At 40.2% G+C, this 27,629-nt stretch overlaps 1 protein-coding gene across 2 annotated transcripts; it reads left to right on the forward strand.

Annotated features, from left to right (window-relative positions):
- Positions 1-360: 360 nt before the first annotated feature.
- pomgnt1 (protein O-linked mannose N-acetylglucosaminyltransferase 1 (beta 1,2-)) lies at positions 361-27,629 on the forward strand. 2 transcript variants are annotated; one of them, XM_033621492.2, is made up of 22 exons: positions 361-472; positions 661-897; positions 1,705-1,807; positions 3,176-3,291; positions 3,374-3,439; positions 3,771-3,884; positions 3,997-4,114; positions 6,540-6,638; positions 6,780-6,907; positions 7,378-7,448; positions 7,793-7,868; positions 10,358-10,441; positions 11,489-11,530; positions 11,843-11,901; positions 16,111-16,183; positions 16,847-16,975; positions 17,401-17,526; positions 17,872-17,936; positions 18,058-18,102; positions 18,204-18,339; positions 19,756-19,865; positions 23,638-27,629. In XM_033621492.2, exons 2-22 carry the CDS (start codon positions 778-780, stop codon positions 23,717-23,719), a joined length of 1,962 nt encoding a protein of 653 aa, XP_033477383.1. In that variant the 5' UTR covers positions 361-472; positions 661-777; the 3' UTR covers positions 23,720-27,629. The 2 variants fall into 2 exon arrangements, with proteins under 2 accessions (XP_033477383.1, XP_033477384.1); XM_033621493.2 differs by having other exon boundaries at positions 369-485.

The following is a 27,629-nucleotide window of genomic DNA, read 5'->3' on the forward strand; positions in this document are numbered from 1 at the left end:
AATGGCAGGAGGAATGGAACAGGGAAACTGAAGGTAGGCTCTACTTTACTACAGTATCCAAAAGAAAGTAAGAGAAATGAGAGAAACCAGCACAACTGAACAAGAAGATATAATTTGGAGGATAACATTTGGACACACTGGTCTTAATAATAACCTTGGGTTTATTGGTAAACAGGAAACTGGGAAAAGAGAAATATTACATTTTCACATTTTGGGAAAAGACAGGCATTAGCAGAAGGATACAAGCATAAGGCCGCTCCGATCCACACAGTCCAGACGGTGGCGGTAGTGCGCATAAAAGCTGTTTGCCAACCGCCATTAAACATCAGAGGGAAATAATGGTGACGTCATTTATTCTGCGACACAAGTACCGTGCAGGTAGCATGTAGCAGCTGCAGATTCAAGCGACTTTTCTGGATCTTGCTGCCTGCTACGAGATTAAAACGATAATGCGAGGTTCACTGACGACCCTGTGAGTAGTAACGGTAATATCCCAGCAGAAAAGAGGCGTCTGGAGTGTAAAAAACGAGCCAAGGGGCCAGAAACACCTAGTAACTTCGCTTGTGTTAAAGATAGTCAGCATGCTATCGTTAGCTGGAATTTGTGATTGTTTAACTTTATTTCTGACCCGTGTCGTGCTTTACTCGTGTTTCTTTTCAGATGACGATGTGACAGCCAGCCGTGTCTCGGTGGTGTTGTTGCGGAGCAGTGCATGTCCCGTCCGCAGGAGGTGGAGGAGGGCAGGCGGAGGGTCTGAGCTCTGTGTCGGTGTCCGGGATGGAGACCTGGACCCCCAATCCCCGAGCTAAGCCTTTTATCCCCCGCCAGCAAAGAAGCCTGTACCTCACCTGGAAGTACAAATTAACCAACAAGAGGACGATTCGTCGGTTCTGTCAGGTCAGTAAGAAAAACAACTACTTGTCTTATGAAGATGAAGTGGTTGTGGATGTGTGGTGCAGCAGCAGCAGCGTAGAAAAGTCCCATTGACTTATGCACACCCTGCTCTTCAAACTAAATTTAAAACTCTTTATCTAAAGTTTACACAATTTTTTACCCATGTCTTGTATTCACCAAACAGTTGTAGCTCACATTACTAAGGTTTCAATTGCACAAAATGGAAACTCTCCTTAGGAAATGTTGCCTTGTCTGTTCAAAGTAAAAGTTGCAAGACACATTGCTTCTTCCAACTGTTTATTATTTATGAGGATGGAGGGAGATGGTGCAAAAAAGAGGGAGGCATGTCACATCATTTACTAAGCACCGGGGAAGGACGTACATTTTTTTTTAATTTTGGCTTTGGGAAGGGACACACAACTTTAAATAGGTCTGTCTTGTATTGATTAGGCCTAGATGTTAATTTTTAAAGAAAACATGCATGTTTGGAAGGCATGTATTCTTTAAATTATTGCCAAAATTACACAATTTATCATAAATATCAAAATAAGAAATTACCATTGGTTTTTCAAATATCATCATGTGAACACATCATGTGCAACAAATGCTTCCGTCAGAAAAAAAAACAACACCAAAGCTGAGCTCAAAATAGTGATGGCCCCTTTCACCAAAATCACTTTATTCTACGTCTCGTGTAAAATTTGGCCAAAACCATTTACACAAACTCTCCAGCATGAACAACAAGAGTGATAAGCTGAGAGGTTTTTAAACTCCAGGATTTTGTCTTCAGCTTGTAACTTTATTCCACAGGCTGGCGCTGTGTTGTTTCTGCTGATAACAGTCATAGTCAACATTAAACTCATCTTGGACACAAGAAGAGTAGCGAATGAGGATGCAGCAGCTCAAGAATATGGTGAGAAACATGTCCAGTGCTCTTTCTGTTCACATTGTTTCTTTTACATTTAGACTAGCACAACCACTGTAAGCTGGGCAAAATATTCAGGATGTTTAACAGGATGTAATAGAGGCTAACACTAGGCTAAAATATGACTATGACATTCTATAATGATCACATAACACAAGTGTTGTGAAAATAGTGACTGATGGTGACCTTAAATTGCTGAATAATTAAAGGTCCAGTGTGTAGGATTTGCTGGGGATATATTGGCAGAAATTGATATATTGTAATAAGTATGTTGTCATCAGCGTATAATCACCTGAAAATAAGAAGTTGTGTTTGTTACCCCAGAAGGAGCTGTTTATACCTACATAGGGAGCGTGTCATTGTCCACAGAGATTGCCATGTTGCACTGTGATGTTTCTACAGTAGCCCAGAACAGACAAACAAATTACTGGCTCTAGATAGGGCCACTCATGTTTTCATGTCGGCTACTGCAGTTAGCAGTCCCTCCGTGACAAGCATCCTCAGATTTTTTTTTTTTTTTAAAAACTGCTTTATTCATTGTTTTTACTGGTTTAAATCACTGGGCCCAGGGTCACCAGGTTCGTTTTGGAGAGGAAGAGACCTCTGTTATCAACAAAAAAAGATGAGCACACATTAGCGGGCGCTGGGCTAGCAGACTGTCTGCAATGTGGCAAACAGCTCAAGAGAAGCACTGATTTTTAATGTGAAAGTGCTTTATTCAGTGTTTTTGCCAGTTTATAATCACCGGGTGTGTTTGTTTTGGAGAGGAAGAGACCTCTGTGGATAATTATGCTTCTGGTAAAAATCTCTTGAATAATGAACTCTGTAGGAATTCTAACCAGGAGAAGTTTCAGCTGGTTGCAATCTGCAATCCTCACCACTAAATGCCACTAACTTTCCCTAAATCTTACACACTGTTCCTTTAAATAGGGTGACATTGTGTTTTGATAGCAGACATTGGTGGCACATAGTTTATAGGCATCTTTCAGAATTGACTTTTCACGAGGCTTTTGTCCATGGTTGACCTTTCAGGTTTACAGAATTTGATTGGCCGTAGAAATCAGAGCAGCAGTTGGTATACTGATAAGATCTGTAGGGAAAAATACAGCCTGTCACAGGTTACAGCGTGATGATTAGAGGAGAAATGGCAGAGCATAAAGGTCCAGGTGGAAAAAAAAAATCAATTGTTTAGGATTTTGCTAAAAGAGAGAAATCACCTGTTGATGTATATATGTAGATCTCAGGGAACATTTTTGTATTTGAGAAACTTTTTACATGTGTAATTATGGTAGATTTTATTTTGTTGAACTATTAATATTGTGTACAGAATCTGAATCTCACATTTCTCCTTTTTAGAGGACACGATACCCAACATGGAGACACCACGCAGGCCGGCTAATGGACGCAAGGTCCTGGACATTGAAGTGTACTCCAGCCGCTCCAAGGTCTACGTGGCAGTGGACGGCACCACTGTGAGTTAAGATGAAATAATGTTTCTTTAGGCATAACAAAATGTCCAACAGATCATATCTTTATTTTGTTTATCTCCTGCAGGTGTTGGAGGACGATATGCGGGAGCAGGGCAGAGGCATTCATGTGATTGTTCTCAACCAGGCAACTGTAAGAATTGACTGTATATTCTTTATCAAGTTAACAAATAACTTTTCTTTGATTTCTGTTTTATAGCTTTTATTTTTTTGTACCTGTAGTCGATACTTCTTAACCCATTCCTCCCACTGATGGGCTGTGCTCATAATATTCCTGATGGTGCTGCAAAATCCAACAAACAGCAGGCACTGAATTAATGACGTGTGTTTCTGTCTTGTGCAACTGAAGGGAATTTTTTTCTTTAATGAGAGAAAATTATAAACACAGAGCCAACAGAAATCTCTTTTTAAATGAAATGAGGTCAGATCACTCAGATAAATCCCTTACTGTGTGTTTGTCTCAGGGTCATGTCATGGCCAAGAGGATATTTGACACCTACTCTCCCCACGAGGACGAAGCCATGATCCTCTTCCTCAACATGGTGACCCGGGGCCGAGTCCTCATCTTCACCATAAAGGTTAGCCACTGCCGCTGTCTCAATGCTGGATCAGATATCAGTTATTCATATGATATTCATGCATTATTCAGACAGGCAACAAAGTAAAAGACGATGTGTTTGTGTCCTGCAGGATGAGGGCACGTTCCACCTGAAGGATGCTGCTAAGAACCTGCTGAAGAGTCTGGGCAGCCAGGTGTCCCTCAACCTCAGCTGGAGGGACATGTGGACTCTGGTGGTGAAGAAAGGAGGTAGAGGAGCAAACTTTCATCCAATATTATTTATTATGCAGTAACAATTATTATTATTATTATTAGTTCTAGGGATACACCGATTTATCGGCTGGCTGACTGTCATCCGCCCATCAGCAAATTAGACAACATTCAGCGATAGCAGTGGCTAATGTTTTTCATTGTGTCACATCAATTTTGTATATGTTTAAAAGCAGGGCTTCCGACTCACAGCCTAAAACTCAAATTAATGAGCAGATACAAGAGGAATACAATCACTGTTTTGGCAAAGGGCTCTGTGATCTCACTGTTGTGTGACAAGATGGCCTCCGGGAGACAATGGAAAATGTATTTGGGATGAACAGAGGTCTTCCCCGGGGCGCCTTCGAAACAAAAGGACGCAGTAAACTCACTAATGTCACGTCAGAGGACGCACCGCATTTCTTCCCTGATAATGCTACATTGTGAACAACAAATCTGTGCTAAAATCAGCAGAGGGGAGAGCTAATTTATGTTAGCTGTTAGCAGCTGGTGGCCGCAAATAACAGCTCATGGCAGTTGCATTGAGTTACATTATGATGCATTCAACCTCTATTCAGTAAAATTGAGTATTTGGTGAAGGTAAATTCTAACATTTTTATGTGTTTTGGGGGGCATCGTTTGGGTCTTTTCCGATACTGGTGCTGAAACAGTACCTTTTATGTGGAGCAGGTGTGAAAACAGTGCTTCAACCGATCATTTAAACAACAGTGAGCAATGTGAATAGTTAACAGTGATTATTCACACTTTTTTATCACAGGTTTAAAATTGCATTATTTTGCATTTCAAAACAGCTAATGATAGAGAGAGCAGGTCAACAGTATATGCCACATAGAAGTGGTATACATCATCTGAAAGCTGGAAATCTGAAGATTAATTTGAGATGCAGCTCAGCACTGTGTGTCAAGGTTTTCTAGTCATAAATCTGTATTAAAGCAACTCTTACCTTTTTTGCATTTCACACAGCACTTAGAAAAAATTTGAACATCCACAACTCCCCCCTCCTCCATTACATCCTCATTACGTCTATGATAGACGTAGGCGTTGGCAAGGTAACGTTAGATATACAGAAGAGGAGAGCAAGTGTACGTAACTTCACAAACGCAACCCCGGAGGTTGATACCAATAGAGCCCATTTTCATACAGTTATCTTGAGGTGAGAGGTTAAGGGACCTCTTTGAAAGTGCCTAACAACACCAACTGCTGTTTCCAGCTGGGGAAATAAACACTTTAGTGGACACACAGCCTTATTAAAGAAAAGTGAAGTAGCAAATCACCTGAATACTGTGACTAACTGCGTAGCCGTCTTGCAAATAATTCCTTTTTTTTCTAGCTATTATGGATAATGTGTCACCTGCATGCTAACAAAGAGCCTAATTGTCTCTGCACTGAAACTTCAATGCCCAAAAAGTAGTATTCTGGACAGCCCTTATGTCTGTTCAGAAACTCCACAGACACCAGTGAAGAGCTTTCTTAATCCACACAGATGATTTAAAACCAGACTGAGTTTGTTCTAAGTGCCCTGCATGCTTAGTTTTTTCTAATTTATGGTTTTCAGAAAAGCCTGTAATCTTCAGGCTATTATGTTTAATTTTAAAATTTAGTGTCTGAAAACCTAACGCAGCAAGAACAGGATTTATTTTTTTTAAGATATTTTTATGGGCATTTTTGCCTTTTAATTGATAGGATAGTGAAGTGTGAAGGGGGGAGAGAGAGAGGGAGAGACATGCAGCAAAGGGCCACAGGCTGGAGTTGAACCCGGGCCGCTGCGGCAACAGCCTTGTACATGGGGCGCCTGCTCTACCACTAAGCCACCGACGCCCCAAGAGCAGGAATTTTGAGGGACAGTATATGTCATATAATACAAGTCATATTTACTTGTGGTTCAGATATGTCTCACTGCAGTTGTGTTTCAGTAAAGCTTCTCATGTTAGTTATTGATAATTAACTTGAAAATGATGAAGCTCATGATGCTATTACTCAGACGAAAGTGTCTGGATTGTATTTCATTATCTTGCTGGTGCTAGTAGCAACAAACCCACACCATCGCAGACACTGTATTCATTTATTTATTTATTTACATGCTGTGCTGTTGTCAGCCGAAAAGCCCATTTTGGCCACAGGACAAGACACGCTCTCCCCTCCAGTTTACCAGTACACTTTACATTGGAGTCTGTTTGCATTGTTCACATGTAGTCAGCGAGAAAAAGGGAGGAATAAGAGCTCAGTTAAGGGAGTCAGGTGAGGATTAAGAGAGATTTTACAATAAGTTTAATCAACTAATGATGCTTGCTTTATGTCAATACCTGTTTTGACCTGCTGGCTGTGTGTGTGTGTGTGTGTGTGTGTGTGTGTGTGTGTGTGTGTGTGTGTGTGTGTGTGTGTGTGCGCGTGCGTGTCGTTCCAGGTCAGGTGTATGGAGAGAAGCACTCAAAGTCTCCAGCTCTGTCCACCTGGGGAGACCCGGTGTTGCTGAAGACTGAGGTGCAGCTCACTGCCTCTGAAGGTAACAAACAGTCCCAGCATGCTTGTAAAAGTGTCTAATTGCTCATATTGTGATGCACCTTGATGGCCAAAAGCTAACATAACCTTAAATCTAAAGCACTTAAGATGTCTAACAAACTGAATGTGATCCTGTATCCTGCAGAGGCAGAGTGCCACTGGGCAGACACCGAGCTCAACAGGAGGAGAAAGCTCTTCTGCAGCAAAGTGGAAGGATACGGCAGCATCTGCAGCTGCAAAGACCCGGCGCCCATCGAGTTCAACCCTGACCCTGTAAGACACACAGCAGGACTCTTTACTTAACTGTTAGATGTTTTTTTTTCATTGAGCTGCACATGATAGAGAGGGGAGCCAAGCTGGACTTAGTTTCGATTTTTGAGTTTTACACAACCACATGAAAAGCATTTTTGGTAGAACCCTTTCAAATTAATTTACTCTTTGCAGGGTATTTCATAGCTGCTCAAAAAACTGTTAAAGTTTTAGCTCAGAATTTTTTGGAAATGTGCCTATTTGCTTCCTAATGGAGTGCTAGCAGACAGTATTTTTGAACAGAGCAAACACTGTGGATTTTATCCACAAAGAGTTGTACCCCTTTTCCACCAAAATTAGCACGCACTAAAAATAAGCAAGAGACTCCTCTCCCATTGCCAGCAGACAAGTGTGCCTTTTTCTTTTTCTGGTGTCTCATGTTTGGCGTCATGAACACAGTGACTGACAGTGACTCAACATTTTTTTCTCTCCAGCTGCCCAACAATAACGTTATTAATGTCCCAGTGGCTGTCATAGCAGGGAACAGACCCAACTATCTCTACAGGTAAGATCTGAAAACTAATGATGTAACTGATCAAGATGATTATTAAGTTTTTTTTGTTTTGTTTTTTCTAAGAAAGAAAGCAGCAACAATGGCAGAAATTGTTCCAAAGAGTCAAGATGTTTTTAAATTTATCATGCAGTACTCTGTTTCCTACACACACAGTAAAGTGGAGGTTACACAGATAAACTGCATTTCAACATCTCTGCCTTTTATCCATGAAGAAATTAGGCTTACGGACAGGAAATACTTCCATACATAAAATACATAGCACCACCTATTGTTAAATTAGAAAAAGTAAATTGCACTCATTCCTCTCTTTACGCCTGCTTTTCATGTGTTTCCAGGATGCTGAGGTCGCTTCTTTCAGCTCACGGCGTCAACCCGCAGATGATCACTGTCTTCATCGATGGATATTATGAGGTACCAGAATTTTGTTTCCTCTCTCTCACATCATAACTGTCCATGGTGCCCCTGAGTACACAATATAAGTACAAACACCATGGCACTATGGTTGTAAATCCTCCGTTCTTTATTGAAGATGGTCAGAAGTGTTCAGAAGAGCTTTTGTTGCCCTGAATACTTCAAGAGGCCTACTATGCTCCTTTTTGGGTTCATAGTTGTATTTAAGGTTTCTGCTGGAACATGTTTACATGCTTTAATGTTCAAAAACACTTTATTTTCCTCATACTGTCTGTGCTGGAACACTTGTATTTATCTCTTTCAGAGAAGGCTCCATTTTACTGCATATGCCTTTAAGCCAAGTGATTGCAAACATGAAATGGCTGTAATGGCAACTGCGGCACTTTCTATCATGAAAAATTCTCAGTGAAAGTTTCTGAACAAAACCAGACATGTTTCAGCAGGAATATAATCTGAAATCAAGGAGAAATCTACATAATCAGCAACCAAGATTACATGTTTCCCTGAAGTTAGCATGTAACTACATATACACTAGAAGTGTCCATGCAGTAGGGGAATGACTATGACAGAATAGCAGCACTTTGTACCATAATAAAATCACCAATACAAGCTTCAGAACAGCCGGACATGTTCCAGGAATTTGATATGATGGGATTTACAACATTGACAACCAAGTTTCCAATGTTATCCTAGTGTTATCTTGTAGCTTCCTGTAACAGTGCAGGCTATGTAATGTAAACACTTGCAGTTGCGTGCCAAGATGACTATATCAAGAAATCGGGCATACTGTTGCCAGCGTAGAAAAATTGTTGGAAATGGAATGTTCAGAATCATAGAAAATGTGAGATTTTTGCTCACAGAGATTACTACTACACACATTTACCTCATTATTTGAAACATGGGCCATATTTAATATGAACATCCTTCATTGTTACACAATTTAAAAGACATAAAGTGTCTGATTTAATTCTGTAGACAATGTTAAACATCAACACTTTTGAAATAATTGATCTAATCTATATAGCAAAAAGTGTGTAAATGCCTTTGTCCATATACGTTTGTGTATTTTGTTACTATGTTCTGGGGCTGTTTGGATGACTGCACCTGTGGACCTAAGAAGACATTACTTGACCTGTATGAATCTAGTTCACCTTAAGGGGAGAAAGAGGGGGGTTGTTATTTCACATGCCAAAAGCCATTAGGGTGAGTTTCAGAACAGATAAAAAAAAATTGTGCTTTATTTGATACTTTACTTCAAGAAATAAAACCTCTTTTTTGTTGTTTGTTTTTACTTGTCCGTACTCGTACTCGTCGTCCTCCGTTTATCCGGGTCCGGGTCGCAGGGGCAGCAGCCTCAGCAAAGAAGCCCAGACAGTCCTCTCCCCAGCCACTTCCGTCAGCTCTTCCGCGGGAACCCCGAGGCGTTCCCAGGCCAGCCGGGTGATGTAATCCCTCCAGCGTGTTCTGGGGCGGTCCCGAGGTCTCCTCCCGGTTGGACATGCCCGAAACACCTCCCAAGGGAGGCGTCCGGAAGGCATCCTTACCAGATGCCCGAACCACCTCAACTGGCTCCTTACCCTATCCCTAAGGCTGACCCCAGCCACCCTGCGGAGGAAACTCATTTCGGCCGCTTGTGCTCGCAATCTCATTCTTTCGGTCACTACCCAGAGCTCGTGACCATAGGTGAGGGTTGGAACGTAGATCGACCGGTAAATCGAGAGCTTCGCTTTCTGGCTCAGCTCCCTCTTCACCACAACGGACCAGTTAAGCGCCTGCATCACTGCTGACGCCGCCCCAATCCACCTGTCAATCTCCCGCTCCATCCTACCCTCACTCGTGAACAAGATCCTGAGATACTTAAACTCCTCCACCTGATGAAGGACCCCCCCCCCCCCCCCCCCGACCTGGAGTGGGCAATCCACCCTTTTCCGGCTGAGGACCATGGCCTCAGACTTGGAGGTGCTGATTCTCATCCCAGCCGCTTCATACTCGGCTGCGAACCGCCCCAGCGAGAGCTGGAGGTCACTGATCGATGGAGCTAGGAGGACCACGTCATCCGCAAAAAGCAGGGACGAGATCCTCCCATCACTGAACCTGTTTGTTTTTTCAATTAAAAATAAATGTCTCAACTGTTAAATGTCTGAAATACAAGCAGACATACAGGAATGTCAAATCAAGTCAAGAAGTGGCAGAATTTTGATTTACATCAGGACAGTCAATGCTAAATTTAGTAGTTGACTATTTTTTACAGTTGCCACCAAACAGAGGTTCAGTAGTTAGCAATAGCCATGTGAGGCTATGTTGCTATATGAGGCTATGTCAGTGTGACCCCACTGATCAGAAGAGATGAGATGATTTCAGGCTCTGATAACACTCTAATCAGTTTATTATCATTATCTAGTACTATTTTGTTGTTTGCCTTCCTGTGACACTATATCCCCGAGTGGCTCTACCTACCACTCATACATTTTTGTGTGTTTTCAATCCAGGAGCCTATGGATGTCGTAGAGCTGTTTGGACTGAAGGGAGTTCAGCACACACCAATCAGCATCAAGAATGCCAGAGTGTCCCAGGTAAACAGCTGTTAGCTCCTCATTTAAGGGTCAGAATTCACCTCACTTAAAGAAAAACTGCTTTATAAAAGTAGACAAATCACAAGCCATTGTCACCTGGATTTTATGTTTCCACTGTGTGCATCACTCAGTCATATCCATCCAACTGTCATATCCATGAAAATGTTTGGAGGTTCAGCCCTATTCAAGTCATTGAAGGGATACTTTGCCAATTTTCAACCAGCTTTGTATTAAAACAGTGTGTGTAGTATATGTAAATGAACGTGGTCAACTTCCCTCCATCTAACCAGTGCCCAGATATCCCACCTCACCGGGGATGACGTAAATTATGACATCCGGCAGAGTTTCGCTGGCTCTTGGGCTGTTGCTTGAACTACAGGCTGTACTTACGCACGCCACCCATGCCTCCACTGTGGACACAGAGAGTATAGAAGCAGGTTGAGAGACAGACCTGCCACCCTCCCTCTCTCTCAAACTCGGACTGAAATCCGATCAAATGGTAGAACGAGGCAGTGCTGATCGAATATATATCAAGATTATGTTACTACACTGCCTATTTGTTGCTTAAAATGTTTCTAGAAACATATTTTAGTGTTGTGTTTCGCTGTAATAGTGAGATTTTGTAAACAGGAAGTAGGTGCCATATTGTTTCCTGCACAGTGAGAACAGAGGCTGGAAAAAACTGAGATCAAATGGTAGAACTAGGCAGCGGTGATCAAATATAAACCCAAGATTCTGTCACTGAGTTGCATAGTTCTAGCCTTAAAGGGATAGTGCACCCAAAAATGAAAATTCAGCCATTATCTACTCACCCATATGCCGAGGGAGGCTTAGGTGAAGTTTCAGAGTCCTCACATCCCCTGCGGAGATCCCAGGGGAGAGTGGGTAGCAGCACAACTCTACCTAATGCAGGCTGACGGCCCAATTTTATTTAAAGGCCATCTTTCCAGCAGTGAAGTACCTCTTTAAAGGAACTAGTACCTCTAGCCGTTTTGCTTTTTTACATTTTTTTTTTCTATTGAAAAAAGTCTTTGTTCTCTGTCGTAGCACTACAAGGCGAGTCTGACTGCAACCTTCAACCTTCATCCAGTGAGTACTTCAGTTTCCTTTTGTCAAGACAAACAACAAAAGTTATTATTTTATGTAGCTGATGAATGAGCAGAGATGTGTGGAGTTCAAGTGATACTCAAACCTAAAATATGTTCAGTGTCAAGCACTCAGACTCTAAAGGAGGCTGTAAAACGAGGGTGTCATTTTTTAATTTGTCTTTTTTAATGAAGAATAACAGATTATTGACTTTATATATTGTATTATCATTAGTCAGTTTTTGCATTGATTGTAACTCTCAGATAACACTCAACTTAGTCACAATGGCACTGACCCAGCATGCATTATTTTCAGGAGGCCAATTTTGCCATCGTCCTTGAAGAAGACCTGGATATCTCCATTGACTTCTTCAGGTACGTCTTAACAGCATGCACAAACACTCCTAAAGGTAACTAAGTAATTATTATATATGTTATTAGAGTTGAAATAAGTCAACTTATAAGTGAGTTGATGCGCAACATTAATTAGCGGCTATTTTAATGATTTGTTTATTGTTTCAGTCATCAAGCAAAAATGCCAAATATTTGCAAATGTGATTATTTAAGTTTTTACTCTTCTGACTTTTTATAGAAAAAAAATCACATTGGAAAAAAAATCAGTTGTCAATGGATAATAAAAATAATTAGTTGCAGCCTGATATGAGTTCTCTATGTGTTACATTGCAAAGATTTTTGTCACTTTGTAAAAACTGAAATAAATGCCAAGACTATTTGTGAATATACCTTAGCAGATGTGTCATTTAATTGTTCACTGAAAACAGATCTTGTTTTCAGTGTTGACGTGTAGACAGAGAAACGAGTTTTTTGGACGTATATTAGAGACGTCAGAGTGCGCCATTATCTCCTTAGTGAGGCGTGACAAATGAGGCAACATTATGTGCAATAACGGACGTGACCAAAATAGTGCTGGCTCTAACCTTCAGGACTGTATACATGTTTTACACATGTGCAGTTCCTTTTCCACTAATGAGGAACAGAGATGTCAGGATGTGTGACGGAGGCCATTGTTACAGGTTGCCTTCTGGTAATAGTTTTTTTTCTCAGGCGTCTGATTGGCCAACATCTTGTTCCTTTTCTTTGAGTGGTTTTAGAGTTAAGGTTGGTGTGGCATGCACCTGACAGCTCTTCAGTTGTGTTTTGCATTTTCATTTGGACAGAGATTTTTTATGAAATTGTCACTGTGGACAGGAAGGTTTTTTTTTTTTTTTGAGAACGAAGGAGGGGAAAACCTGTTCTCAAAAATCCCATGTGTGCGTGGCCGAGGTCTATGTAACTTAAATAAAGGCATTTATTCTCATATTTTGTTCTATACCTGCACCATCGCCAAATTAAATGGGAAACTGAAATAAAAAAATTGGTCACAAGCCAAGTTATCAATGATCCAATCTGAACATTAAAGTAATGATCAAAGCAAAATTAACTGACTGTACAGAATCAAGCAGCTGTTCACTGCAACTCTTTAAAATGATTTTATTAGAGACATTAGAGGACATTTATACATTTTTTATTATCATTTATGGGGACATAAGCTATAATAAAAAGTTTATGTTGTGTTATATCGAGCCCAGTGCTGCCATGTTAAAGAACATGTTCTGGACTTCACAACCTCAGATTTAAGCATCAGAAGGGGTACAAACTTGTCATAATTTGGCATAAAGTGACCCCTCAGGATGGCTCAGGATTTCATTTCAATATTGCAGCATCACCCAAAAAGAGTGGTCAGGGGATGACGTTCTTCGCTAGGCCGATGTGGAAGTTAGCATCACACAGGTTCCCACGTCAAAAAGCCTAAGGGATTTCTCCTGTGGATTTTGGATTATTGTTGAAAATGAGCTCTGTAGCAAACAAATGTTTATGATACTTAAACATTTTCTATCTTCACAATGAACACTGCTTTTATGATGACTGAAGCCTAAATGTAAAAAGCTAACATTAAGATCACCACCATAACATGACTGTAAAGCTGTGTTCAGCGCGACTCAGCGTGTCCTGTAGTCCCATTAGCCACTTGTTTGCAACCACCTTTTTTAAGACACAAACAAGCTTCAAAGTTCACAAGTGGGGTATTTACTGACATATTTTATGTCGTAGAACAAAACGTGAAAGTCTCTTAAGCTTGTGTTAAACACAAACCTTGTTTCAAGGCGTTAAACCGAAAACCCATTTAAAAGATCCATTTACTTTGAGACGAGGGAACCGTGAGTGGTAAAATGCTAACTCTTTTCTCGGTCTTAGGACTCATTCCTGGGGCACTCTATATATCGGTTAGCGGAGCGAGACAAAAACACACTGGAAGATGAGTCCTTCTGATGAGTGTTATTTATTTTTATTAATTATTGACAATATGGCAGTATTTGAGTGCCTAAACTGTTACATTAAGAAATATGGCTCATAAGCCACTGTAGACAACAAGCCAAAATGGACATGCCTTATAATGATGTAGTGAAATGGAGCGCTTGATACAGTAGCCTGATTATGTCACCTGAGATGGAGGCAGATGCCAAGTTCACTGAAAATGGCAGAAGTTGAATTAATGTTACCTTGTGACAGTTTTTCTTTTAGTTGTAGTGCTTGTGAAATCAGTAAATAACATCATGTCTAAGCCCTGTCTTTTAATTGTAGTGGTAGGATTACATTAATTCGAGGTTGAGTTTTTCCCTGTAACTTAATACTGAAATCGCCTGGAAATCCACATTTAAAAAAAAAATCTTCCCAGTGGAGCATAAAGCTGAACCCCTAGGGATTCACATCATTGTCACCCTTTTCACACCTGATGAGTTTGCACCCCTGATCAGAAGGTCCATGATCCCTGTCAGCTGCAGAATCTCCACTAGGTGGCAGTAGATCCACAGTAATAAAACTGCCATCAGCTCTGTTAGAAACTCCAGTTTTTCCTTTGTTGGACAGACTCAGCTTTGAACTGTGCGTTTGCAGCTGTAAAAGCTCCAGCTTCCCTCCTGGGCTGACCGGCCCGTTTGAAGCGTCAACATCAAATAGTTCAGAAGCACTCACAGCCACCAGCTCACTCAGCTTTAGTGCCTGTTTGCTCCCTGAGAGAGCTGCAGGCTCTCAGTTTGAGAGCGGTGAAAACCAGAACCTGCCCTCCTGTCAACAGAGACAAGCCTGTTATCATTTGATGTTTACTCCTATAAACTCAGCTCTTCCAGGGTGTTTGGGAGTCTTTACAAAGTCCTGAATTCAATTTTACAAATATCAGACTGTAGGAATACTTTCAGACACTTGAATTCATGACTGATTCATGATTTCTTTCTCTTTTTTTGTCAGAATTGGTAGATTTCTTCAGCCAGTGTAATGCTTCTCTCTATTACAAAAAATAAATGCACAGACTTTATACTGACCTACTGCACATACTGTATCTGCAGGGTCCAGGTTAACCTGACTTCTAATGAGAACAGAGGAAACCTGTTCCCAATATAAGTAAATCTTAAAGCTACACTAACAGTGATATTGCCTCTGTGCACAAAGCAAGCTCCCAGTTTGCTGTTGAAGAACTTGACTGGTCTGAACAAAGCCCTGACCTCGAACCCATCCAACACCTATGGGAGGAAAACTAACTGAGAGACAGACTTGATCACCCAACGTCAGTGTGGGACCTCACTAATGCTCTTGTATCTGAACAGGAGCAAGTCCATTTATTTCAGGCCACATAGTTTAGGTATACATGTGTGATTCTAAGTTTGCCCCTCTCAGCAAATTGTAACTTTTCTGTGCTTTAGGTGTAAAACATGTCTCTTTGCCAGCTGTTCACAGGAACCTTCTGGCTTGATTGGTCCAGAAACTTAAATTTGTCTTGTTGTCTTAAAAAGGTCTCTATAAAATATTAAATAATCCTCCCTGATGTTTACTGTCACTGACTACACTTAGATACATGAAATATTTCAGGTTATACTCTTATTCTGAAAAAGATATAAAAGAATATTCCCACCAAGCTGTTTACAAGGCTAATGGAAATGAATGTTCCACTAATAGTCCCATGTACATGCAGCAATGCGTACTCCCATGAACATAAAACGCCTGTCAAAATATGGAAGTGGAACGAATGTAGCCACTTGTGACATTTTGCTTCTTCGTGTCAAAATAGGAATTTCTCCACTGGTGCTGGACTTGTCAGACCACACGAACACACCCTCCCTATTTCATTCCTTCAACCACCTTCTTGAAAAAATCAGTGTTGCAATTTTTGTGCATATCCAAAACCTTTTGATTTTTCACTTTCTTAATGTGCTGTATACATGTACAAAGAATGCTCCCGAATAAAAACCTGAAAAATATGGGTATACCCCGACGTCTTCATCGGAAAATGCTACATTTGGAATAAGGTCTAATGCAGAATATCCAAACATAATATGCTGTTTATAAGACCCCTATCAAATTTGGAATATTGTCATATTTGGGATAATAGTGCAGTATCAGTGTACATGTAAGTATAGTCACTGTCAGTTCACTGTCGCCCAGTGCAACATGGCAGTTTTTATAACTCCATAATACTAATGTACAGCTTGTGTATGTACTAATGTTGCTGTTGCTTCTCTTCTCCTGCAGTTTTCTGAGTCAGACCATCCACCTGTTGGATGAGGATGACAGCCTGTACTGTATCTCAGCCTGGAATGACCAGGTGAGTGCCGACTTCTTCATCTGCTCACACTGTACCTGCCCTTTGTTATAAAGATCCCACTCTCCTTCTGTCCTCCTCTTCTTCTTCTCTCTCTGTGAGATCTATATTTGGCTTATCTGTTTAAAAGTCTAAAAGGGCTTTTTTATCAGCATTTATCTGCTTATGTCCACTCTTTACTTGTTATACTCCTCCTCTTTTCATCCTACAGTCCTCTCTTTTACAGACAGCAACATGCATGACGTCCTACAGGAAATGATTATCCCCGACCCCTTGCAGTGTAGATGCAGGAGTGTGTGTCTTTCAGCAGTTAACGGTTGCATAACTGACGTCTGTCTGTCTTGGCATATCTGGAGGGTTTTAGGATTGTTTGACCTCAACAATAGAACATGTTATGAGGTGATCTATCAATTTTCTTTTAACCTGAGGGTGTAACTCAACAACATCCGCAGAGCGAGACACCAGAGGATCTCTTGTTTTGTTCCATGCTCCTAAACATAGAACAGCTGAAATAGTCCCCCAGTCTTTGTTTTTTCTCCTCATTTTATTTCCCCCCTGCCCTGATGTGGCCTTATTCTTTCTCTACTCACTGATTGACCTACAGGAACACTTGAGGCACACAAAAAAGTTGTGCATGTGTCACTGACAGCTGTTGTTGTCGTACAGGGCTATGAGCACACAGCAGAAGACCCAGCTTTGCTGTACAGGGTAGAGAGTATGCCCGGCCTGGGCTGGGTGCTAAAGAAGAGCCTCTACAAGGACGAGCTGGAGCCAAAGTGGCCGACACCTGAGAAGGTGCAGGATTTAAGAACCCTAACCAGTGCTTTGGATGTTTTTCTACACCTGTTACCAGTTGTTCATTTTTATACATCCCTGCTGATTATTTTACTAATCAAAACATATTAAGTCCAACTTGATATTCCACCACTTAACTGGTTTCACTTCATTTCTTTATATGACTAGGTAGTTCATCACCCTCATTTAATCAGCTTTATATGATTTATTTATATTTTGACGTTTACAGATAAAGTTAGAGACTAGCTGGTGAAGAAAGTGGAACATCTAGCAGCTTAAAGAGACATGATATATTTCTATGGAGTTAGTGAAGACCAAACTAGAGTGAAAATGTGCAGTAATTTGTACAGAGAGTATGCATAAAAGGTGTGTGTGTTGAAGATGTTACAAACTGTGGATGAACTCTGTGTGTGTTTACCTTGTAGCTGTGGGACTGGGACATGTGGATGCGAATGCCGGAGCAGAGGAAAGGCAGAGAGTGCATCATCCCCGACGTGTCCCGCTCGTACCACTTCGGCATCATCGGCCTCAACATGAACGGATACTTTCATGTGAGAGCTGAACTTTTTTTTAACAAAAGTCATTCTTAAAAAGGATCTACTGTACGAGTTACAACTGTAGCCCGAAGTGACACAATTCAGCAACAAAGCTTTCTATCAAGATCTTAAAAAACACTTACTTTGAAGCCCTAATAATTAAACATGATATGCTTTAAAACCATAAAATTGTGGTACAGTCTACAGCTAAATAAGTTTACCAACCTAAATCCAATTTAGTTAAATGTAACAAAGGAGCTTTGTGGTGTATGCTTCCTTTTAATCTTTAAGATGAAACACCATCTGATACACGATATAGTGTAAAGCTTATATGTGTAACTGAGCTCTTTTGTCTCATAGGAGGTATATTTCAAGAAACACAAGTTCAACACTGTTCCAAATGTGCAGCTGAAAAGCGTCGACAGGTGTGTAGACTCAGGCTATGTGCTTTCTGTTCACTGCTGTGCTGGTTTTCAAATCATGACTTCTTTAACTTTTTGTAAAAATAATATGGCATCACAGTGACAGTCTTGGTGTTCTTCACAGTTTAAAGAAAGACGCTTATGAAGTGGAGATCCAGAACCTACTGAAGTGAGTGAGATACAAAAACCGTGCTGAGCCTGGAGATGATTTATATTACATTAGAAGGTTGAAATAGATTTACATTATTTATGGTGTGTTTTTGATCTCAGGGAAGCAGAGGTGCTGGACCACACTAAGAACCCATGTGAGGACTCGTTCCTGCCAGACTCTGAGGGGAAGACCTATGTCATGTTCATTAAGATGGAGACAGAGACGGACACATCCACCTGGACAGAGCTCGCCAAGGTATTTAGTCAGTGCAGGAACACTGGTTGGTAGTGTTGCACGGTATACAGACAATAAGAAGGGTATTGCCATACCCTGCTGTTAAGAACAGTAAAATACCCAATCTTTAAGAATGACAGTGTTTTAATAAGAGCAGTATTTTCCTATGAGTTGCGTCGATGTGCGACAGCAGGACAGTGTGCATGTGTGCCTCATTCACAGGGCTCCACATTAACTAGCATTCGGGCAGGTGGGTTGTCAATACAGTTTTCCAATTGGGCAAGTGAAATAATAATACTAATAAGTGAATAAATGCGATGTCTAATATAATGTTATCTGAAAATAAAGTGCGTACTCTGTCACCAAATCTGAGCTTTTTCAGTGGAGCTGCGTGCACGAGTCTGTCTCACTGCCAAGTGTTGAAAAGGACTGATGAGAAAAATCTGACATACTGGACACAATACACGTTAACTGTTGGGTCAATGATGTCGAACAGACACAACATTACTAACATTAAATGTCTCTGGAACGCTGCATATGTGAGGCTTTTTTCCCAGAAGCCACCGCTAACCATCATACCGTTTTGAGGGCTACGGTGCGATCATTTCTCTTTTACAAGCTTTGTAATAAACTCCTGTGTTTTTTTTTTAACTTTTGTAAAATAATGCCATAATGATAAGTCCAAGACTGAACGTCTTCTGTGATTATTTATCAATTTTCAGTGTTGAAAACAGCTGTTTTTGTTGTTAGCCGTCTGCTAGGAGTCTATGATGCCTTGGACTGTCTGTCAACCAATCAGAGACTGTGTTTCTGACCATGTGGGTGGTGTTTGGCAGTTTCTTTCTGTTCCATGACTTTTCCTACTGTTTTTAGGTTTTTCAGTGTGGTATCATTTCAGTATCAAGATATTAAGGCAGGTATCTTATTGAAAATGTGATTTTGGTATTGTGACAACACCACTGGTTGGTGGACTTTGAAGAAGTCATTGACAGTGGCTGTGTATATACAGTATTAGCACATTAACTTCTCATGGAAAAGATTGCCAACTGTTTTCCAGATTATGCCATCAGTTTTTGGATTACCTCTCAAGTAGCCATTTAATTCACTTAATTTCAATGAGAGCATGCTGTTGATTGATAATCCTTCACTGTCAACATGTTGGTTTCATATTTTATCATAGTTACAGTGTGGTCGTGAAGTCTTGCAGTTTAATGTAGAGCTGTCTCATAAAATCCTTGTTGGTCCATTCATCACTGCATATTTATTATGACCTTACTGTCATGATGAGGAGTGCTTTAACTTTCATTTCTTTTTTGTTATTCAACGTCTCATCTTTGTCACAGACAAAATTAATCATTGAGATGGATGATTTATGTTTTTGGCTAATGAAATGAGCCCTGCTATAAGGATTCTTGTCTCTCTCTGTCCTCTGCTCAGTGCCTCCATGTTTGGGACCTGGATGTTCGGGGATACCACAGAGGCCTGTGGCGGCTCTTCAGAAAACGTAATCATGTCCTGGTGGTGGCTGTGCCAATCTCCCCATACTCGTAAGTGAAGCTCAAATTACAGTTTGTGCAGTTGTAAAGATGTCGAGGCCCTTGTGAAGTACATCTTCCCATGTTTGTGTGCAGCCCAAAAATTTGACTTGCAGGCTGCATCTTTATCAACACATACAGCTACGCAGACATCCAGTATACTATAAACAGAAGTATACATGCTTGCTGTTTGCCATCCACTTTGAAGTACATAACGGCTTTCACACTTCCACCTCTATATGCACACAGAGGTGGAATAGCTTTAAGACCTTTTCGTATGTTTCTAAGAGTATCTGTGGCTATCATTAGCTTTACAGATTGATCTACAGTTTTGAGTTATGAGGGGTTTTGATAGTACAGCTTCTGGCCTCCCAAGGCAATTTGGTTGCAAGCAAGGAGCCAGGTTTGCACCTTGTTTACACCCCCTCTGCATAATGAAAGCAGCCCTGCAGTGAAATTCTCCCAAAAATCTGAGTACTGAATACTGAGGAAGAGGCAAGTCTCATTTTCATGCTGCGCCAAAGTTTCTTCTAGGCACTTGCGTAACAGATGGCTATATTGATTAAATTTCAAGTGCATCTGCTCACTCAGACACTTGTAAAATGGAAAAATGAAAAAAGCATCAGCCCCAGAGGCATTCCATAAGAATAATAACAATAACTCTGTGCATCTGTGGTTTTGGGAGAGCACATCCCCGATTAAGGAATAGGGAAATCGTGGTTTTATCATTGGATGAGGGGTGTAGCTCACAGGTGGTAGTGTCTCCAGAATGACACCAAGTGATTGCAAGCCTTAAAGTCATACATGATTTTTTTATGTATGTGGAGGAGGACCAACACAAAAAGCAATGACCCAACATCAAACATAACCAACAATTTTCAACTTGGCCTTTACACTTGCATCGCTGTTATGACATACAGTATACAGTGCCCTCCAAAAGTATTGGAACAGTGAGGCCAATTCCTTTATTTTTGTTGTAGACTGAAAATATTTGGGTTTGACATCAAAAGATGAATCTGGGACAAGAGATCAACATTTCAGCTTTTATTTCCAGGTATTTACATCTGGATCTGATACACAACTTAGAAGATAGCACCTTTTGTTTGAATCCACCCATTTTTCATGAGAGCAAAAGTATTGGAACATGTGACGGACAGGTGTGTTTTGTTGCCCAGGTGTCTTCCAATTACATTGATTATTCAAACAATAAATAGCACTGAATGTCTGAGCTCAGTTTCAGATTGGGTACGATAGGTTTTGCCTGTGCAGACTGCATTTAGAGGTGGAACCAACATGAAAACCAGAGAGCTGTCTATGGGTGAAAAAGAAGCAGTTGTGAATCTGAGAGAAGATGGACAATCAATCAGAGCCATTGCACAAACATTGGCCATAGCCAGTATAACCATTTGGAATGTCCTGAAGAAGAAAGAAACCACTGGTGTACTAAGCAACAGACGTCGAACAGGTAGACCAAGGAAAACATCAGCAGTTGATGACAGAAACATTGTGAGAGCTGTAAAGAAAGACCCTAAAACAACTGTTAGTGACATCAGCAACAACCTCCAGAGGGCAGGAGTGAAGGTATCACAATCTACTGTTCGCAGAAGACTTCATGAACAAAAGTACAGAGGCTACACCAGAAGATGCAAACCACTCATTAGCAAGAAGAATAGGAAGGCCAGGCTGGAATTTGCCAAAAGGTACAGAGATGAGCCTCAAAAATTCTGGGAAAAAGTTTTATGGACTGATGAGACAAAGATGAACTTTTTCCAAAGTGATGGAAAGGCGAAAGTTTGGAGAAAGGAAGGATCTTCTCATGATCCCAAACATACAAGCTCATCTGTGAAATACGGTGGAGGTAATGTCATGGCTTGGGCTTGCATGGCTTCTTCTGGGACGGGCTCTTTCATCTTCATTGATGATGTAACACATGATGGCAGCAGCAAAATGAACTCAGAAGTCTACAGAAACATTTTGTCTGCTAATTTAAAGAAAGATGCAACCAAACTGATTGGGAGATCCTTCATCATGCAGCAAGATAACGACCCAGAACACACTGCCAAAACAACAAAGGAGTTCATCAGGGGCAAGAAGTGGAAGGTTTTAGACTGGCCAAGTCAGTCTCCAGACTTAAACCCAATAGAGCATGCATTTTACCTGCTGAAGAGGAGACTGAAGGGAGTAAACCCCCAAAACAAACAACAACTGAAAGAGGCTGCGGTGAAAGCCTGGAAAAGCATCACAAAAGAAGAATGCAAAAGTTTGGTGATGTCAATGGGTCACAGGCTTGATGCAGTTATTGAAAGCAAAGGATTTGCAACTAAATATTAAGTCTCATTCACTTTAATCTATTTTAAGTTTATATGTTCCAATACTTTTGCTCACCTAAAAATTTTGTGTTCCATTACAAATAATGCTATCTTCTAAGTTGTGTATCAGATCCAGATGTAAATACCTGGAAATAAAAGCTGAAATGTTGATCTCTTGTCTCATATTCATCTTTTGATGTCAAACCCAAATGTTTTCAGTCGACAGCAAAAGTAAACAAATTGGACTCACTGTTCCAATACTTTTGGAGGGCACTGTATATGATACTATTCAAAAACAGGAAAGTCACCTAATGTCGCTGTTATTTAGTACGCCACATCCTCATTTCATACAGACCTCACTGATGCAGGTTAAAGGAACAGTGTGTAAGATTTAGGAGGATTTAGTGGTATCTAGAGGTGAGGATTTCTACATCTACATTAAAGCAATGAATTTGAGGGTGCAAAAAAACACAACATGTGTACGCCCCCTAAATGTGTGCTCACCTTATTTCTGGTCCAGGCGTTAAGGAGGTTCTTACCGTTTCCTGAATTATTGGCAGAGGTCTGTTCCTCTCCAAAAAAACGGACCCGGTGATTTAAACTGGTAAAAATACTGAATAAAGCTGTTTCATGTTGAAAAAAATGTTTTTCTGAAGATGCTCGTCATGGAGCAGTTGCCGTGGCCGACATGAAAAAACACAATGGTCCTTTCTAGAGCTAGTGTTTGGTTTGTCCACTCTGGGCTACTGCAGAAACATGATTGTGCAACATGGCAGTTTCTGTAGAGGACCTATGTAGCTATAAACGGGCCATTCTAAGGTAACAAAAACACAACAATTCAAAAAAGTTCATGCTGTCCCTATTACATTACTTTTCTGCCAAGTAATCCTTCTAAATTCTACACACTGGACCTTTAAGTAGCCACTAGCATTTGCGCTCAGTTGACTGTTCACTTCAGTTTTAACAGGGCTGCTTGAAATATGCTCCTCCTTATTTGCACTTCTCTTGCTAATAGTTCCTTTTTGGAGCCATTGCAGTTCAGCTTGTAATTAATGATGGACGTATGCGTGTGCTACATTCATGAATGTGACTGCTGTGGTCATTTGATATTAACACAAAGACATGTAGACTGTAAATCCAGAAATTAGTTTAAATTACATTTCAGGGATCTCATAGGTAATGTATTTTCATTCAGAAGTTTGTAATATTTTGATATAACTCTTTCATGTACAGCTACACAGCTCATGTGCCACCAGTGGCACTCATACAACAGTTTGAGACAGTTTGAGAACTAGTGCTGCAGGTGAAAAATAACACATCTCAGAACATCCTTTATTTACAAAAAAAGAACAGAGATGACAATCCCCATACTCAGCAGCAAACACAACAAATGTGTCACTATCTGTCCCTTTCTGATCTCTTACCACTCTCTGTCTCTGTCCTCCTGTCTGTCCATGTCTTTGTTTCATTACCAGTGTGAAGAAACCAGCCAGTGTCACTCCCATTCACTTAGAGCCTCCACCCAAAGAAGAGGGAGCACCAGTGGAGCAGTTATAGACCTGATGTCACACGCACGCACACACGCACGCACACACACACACACACACACACACTTCAACCAGTCCAGGCCTTAACTCGTCTTCACCAACAACCACTAATAATCCAGCCTGGGACTCACAACTACAAAACTGACTTTTCTCAAAAGTTGAACTTGTGTACGAGAGGGTACCTGGGAAATGGAGTCAAATTTTTGTCTTTCTTACTTTTAAACAAAAGAGGGATTAACACTACAAACTGCACTACTAAAGCCGTCCAAAAGCTTGAGGAGGAACTGTGATGCTAAACCCTGTTTTGAACAATCAAAACAGTATATGACTGTCAACAGCTGTCTGTTTCTGTTTCCGTGACAACTGTGGGCTGAACCCACGGTCGGTTACATTTCAATTCAAGCTGAGACTTTTCGGCAAGAACGGTGCAAACACTACAAACGCACACTCACCTATTTCAGCCAGTTTTTCCCTTTAGTTTGTCGTGTTTTTTGACTACTGAGTGAGTTGTTCATTTTGTACATACGTTTTAACTTATCTCTATTTATTTTACATCTGTCAATCAAAAAGGACTTTGTTTGGGATCTGTTGCATTTTTTTTAGATCCACTTTTATCAAGATCAGTGCATTTTTTAAGAGCCTAACGTTTACAGATAATGAAATAATAATGTATATACATGCCTATATATTTTTTGATGAAAAATTTAAAGGGTCAGCATATTTTTCAGCGTTAAGTTTGAGTGAAAGAGTTGATAACAGCCCTGTGGGTTTTTGCTATTTTTGACTGCTTGGGTCAGTTGCTTCGGATCAGGTTTCATGAGAGGATCTCAGTGGTGGCTGAAAGAAACAAAAAATGAAAATATGAACAGGACTTCACAGCGCACACTGCATTTAGAAGCAATCTAATACAGTATTCCTATTTTGATTGTGCCACAGTGATGCTTACAAACAGAAACAGAAAAAAGACCTCTTTGTTTTCAGTTCTTAATTTTAAATTCTAAAAACAAAAATCCAGTTTTTGATGTGGCAAAGGCAAAATATCGTGTCAAAAAATGTACTAAAGTTGGTTACCATGGTAAGTATTGTGTTGGTGCTGGATTTAAAAGTTTGTGTTAGCACCAGCATAGAAAATGTTCAAACAATACCAAGCCCTTTACTCAGACATTTACACTACAAATTGAAAGTGGAAAATCTAAAAAAATCTAAACAAAAATGATGATAATAAAAAAAGTATATTAAATTCTGTTGATAATTTTAGTTCCCCGGTGAAATTTTAGTTACATTTTCTTGCTTCATTAATTGCCTTTTTGATTTAGAAATGCTTATTCTTATAAGAAACGATAACAAAATGTACTTGTCAGTCTCGCAAGATACTGTTCATTTTAATTGCGTGTCGAGCTTTCTGTTTTTTATTTGCATGATGTTCCTCAATGCAGTGTATGTTTCAAATCAATGAAAAATTAGCTTGTTGTCCTAGTGTGCAGAGTTTTGGCCTCTCTCAGCCACCATCACAGCTGGAGGCTCCAACGCTTGAACAGAAAGTAGCAACTTTAGTCAGTTCATACACTCTTCATCTAGACAGAAGACAGAAAGCCCATCTGCGTATTTAAAGGCTACAGGTAATGGGTTATAAATATTGAAATATGAAGGAGCAACATCACAGAGGAGACAGGCAGATATTTAAGGGGTCCAAATGTATTTACCTATTTTTTTTGTTGCGTCCTACAAATGGAGTGGAAATGTTGGGAGGTATGATCTAAAATATCATCAGCCATTTGTAAACAACCAAATCTATATTAGAGATGTGACTTTAAAACTATAAAAATCTTTAAACAGAAGATGAGGGAGATTGTATTTTTTTCCTCATTCCGACATCTGATTTTTATGAGATAAATTATGATTATGTAGCTCTCTTGAGATTTGGCTCTTGTATTATGAGACCCTAAGTCATAGTTGATTGACAACGCCTCCAGTGTTCTTTGATGAATGCAATATGTTCTGTACAATTAAGATCAACAACGCTAAAATTATGTTGTACAACTTGGACTAATAATTTCTCTCTGCAGTTTATCAAGAAAGGACTGAAAAGCAGAATCAGTATTATTATCAAAATACTAAGCCATTTATAAACACCTAATAAGCAGTTTATAACACTATAATGTAGCTATAAGCAAACAAAAATTAGTGTACCAGTGTGTCAGCAATTAAAACCCCCCCTTATGAAGCATCACTAACGGTCAGCGATACTGTGCAATTGTAGCCCAGGAGACTATGTGCAGAGGGTCTGAGTACCAAGCTGCGCACCTCAAGATTTTGTGACAGTACAGGCGGTGTCGCACAGACCGCGTCATTGGCTAGCTACAGGACTCAGACGTGGTTATACAGTGGTGCAGGAATGAGTCCTAAAACCCAGTAATGATTCAGCATTTTAGCACTCCCCGTTCCCCCGTCTTCAAGTCAGTCAGTCAGTTGGTTAGATGCATGAGAAAAAGGTCTTTGGTAAACAAAAGCTTAACAGACTTTCATGTTTTGTTCTACGACATAAAATACGTCAGTAAATATCCTCTATCTTGGATTTTGAAACTTCTTAAAAAAGGCAATTGCCAACAATTCATCACATGGAACATGGCTTTGTTGTAGTTGTTGTAGTTCGTTCATAGCCAAATAACATCTTTGTACTTCTGGCGATTGCATTTAAACCTAAAAAATCAAAAGTGCTGTTAATTTGTATAGATTATCTTGGTGAACAAAGCGTGTAGGTATCCCAAACTTTTGTTTGCCACAGAGTTTATTTTTTGCAGTAATCCAAAACCCAGTTGAAAAATCCCATAGGCTTTTTGGCGAGGGAACCAGAGTGATGCTAACTTCCATGTTGGCCTACAGAAAAATGTCAATCCTGTAGCATCATTGACTGTATATAAAGATGGACATGGACTTGGAATTTTGAGTTTGGCCCATGTCCTGTCCGCTAACATCGTGGGGGCGAAGTGTTTGACCTATACGGCAGCTTCCAGCTACTTGACAAATAAAAAACAAAATTAGCAGCATGGTGGTCTTCTTGACTAATGAATGTTCTAAAGGGGACAGAGCTCTGGAACTGCTAAGGTACATAATCAAGGTAATTTAAGCCAAGTAGGGAAAAAAACTATATCAATGTTTATAGGCTGCCCGAGGTTATGACAGTTTCAGCCTGTAACACACCACAGAAGCTGACATCTTTAAACTCTCACTGACACACTTATTTCTGCTTGTAACTACATAATAGTGTTATTTTCTTAATATACTATTTATGAATATTAATCTTTCAGTGCTCATCCCAATTGTGTTCTGACCAGTTTTTTTTTCTTTACTCTGGCTTTTAAGTGATTTTAAGCTGGTGTAACAATGTACCGACTAAACGAATGAGTGTATCACGTTTCAACGCATCGATCAGTATTTGCAGAGTGGTTTGATTTTAATGTGTGTATTGTGTGTTCAGAAAACCACATATTTACTATCTGCAGTAAGAGAATCCTGTTAGACAGAACCATTTATTCAGCAGTATTACAACCTGTGTCGTGACTGAATTAATGTCCATGTGTGTCCTGGAAATTTCATTTTGGTTTCAAGAAAATGAACAAGTAGAATCTGCCCACTTTCTAATATACTTTTTTCATTTTTGTCTTTTCATTTAACTCTGGTTTTTATAGTGGTGCGTATGCTTCCCTTTCATGAATGGAGAGGATCCAACTAAATCAGTCTCCTCAGCAATACTGTTGATTTTGTGTGATGCTGTGGGATGATTTGGGAAAACTGGAAGGTACTTTGTATGTGTGATGTTGAGGATCCATGGACGTACTGTAAGTTTCTGATGCATTTGACATATGTATGAGTTCCTTTATCTTTTATCATGGAAATAAATAAAGATGTTTTTTACCGAG

Source organism: Epinephelus lanceolatus, chromosome 6 (assembly GCF_041903045.1).
Source record: "Epinephelus lanceolatus isolate andai-2023 chromosome 6, ASM4190304v1, whole genome shotgun sequence".
NCBI classification, from domain to species: domain Eukaryota; kingdom Metazoa; phylum Chordata; class Actinopteri; order Perciformes; family Serranidae; genus Epinephelus; species Epinephelus lanceolatus.

What these genes read in the sequence shown, in the direction of transcription:
- pomgnt1 (XM_033621492.2), top strand. Translation starts at nt 778, where the DNA reads ATGGAGACCTGGACCCCCAATCCCCGAGCTAAGCCTTTTATCCCCCGC. An exon ending in TCTGGTGGTGAAGAAAGGAG is followed by an intron (nt 4,115 to 6,539) that starts GTAGAGGAGCAA and finishes GTGTCGTTCCAG; the next exon opens with GTCAGGTGTATGGAGAGAAG. An exon ending in ACATGAACGGATACTTTCAT is followed by an intron (nt 17,527 to 17,871) that starts GTGAGAGCTGAA and finishes TTTGTCTCATAG; the next exon opens with GAGGTATATTTCAAGAAACA.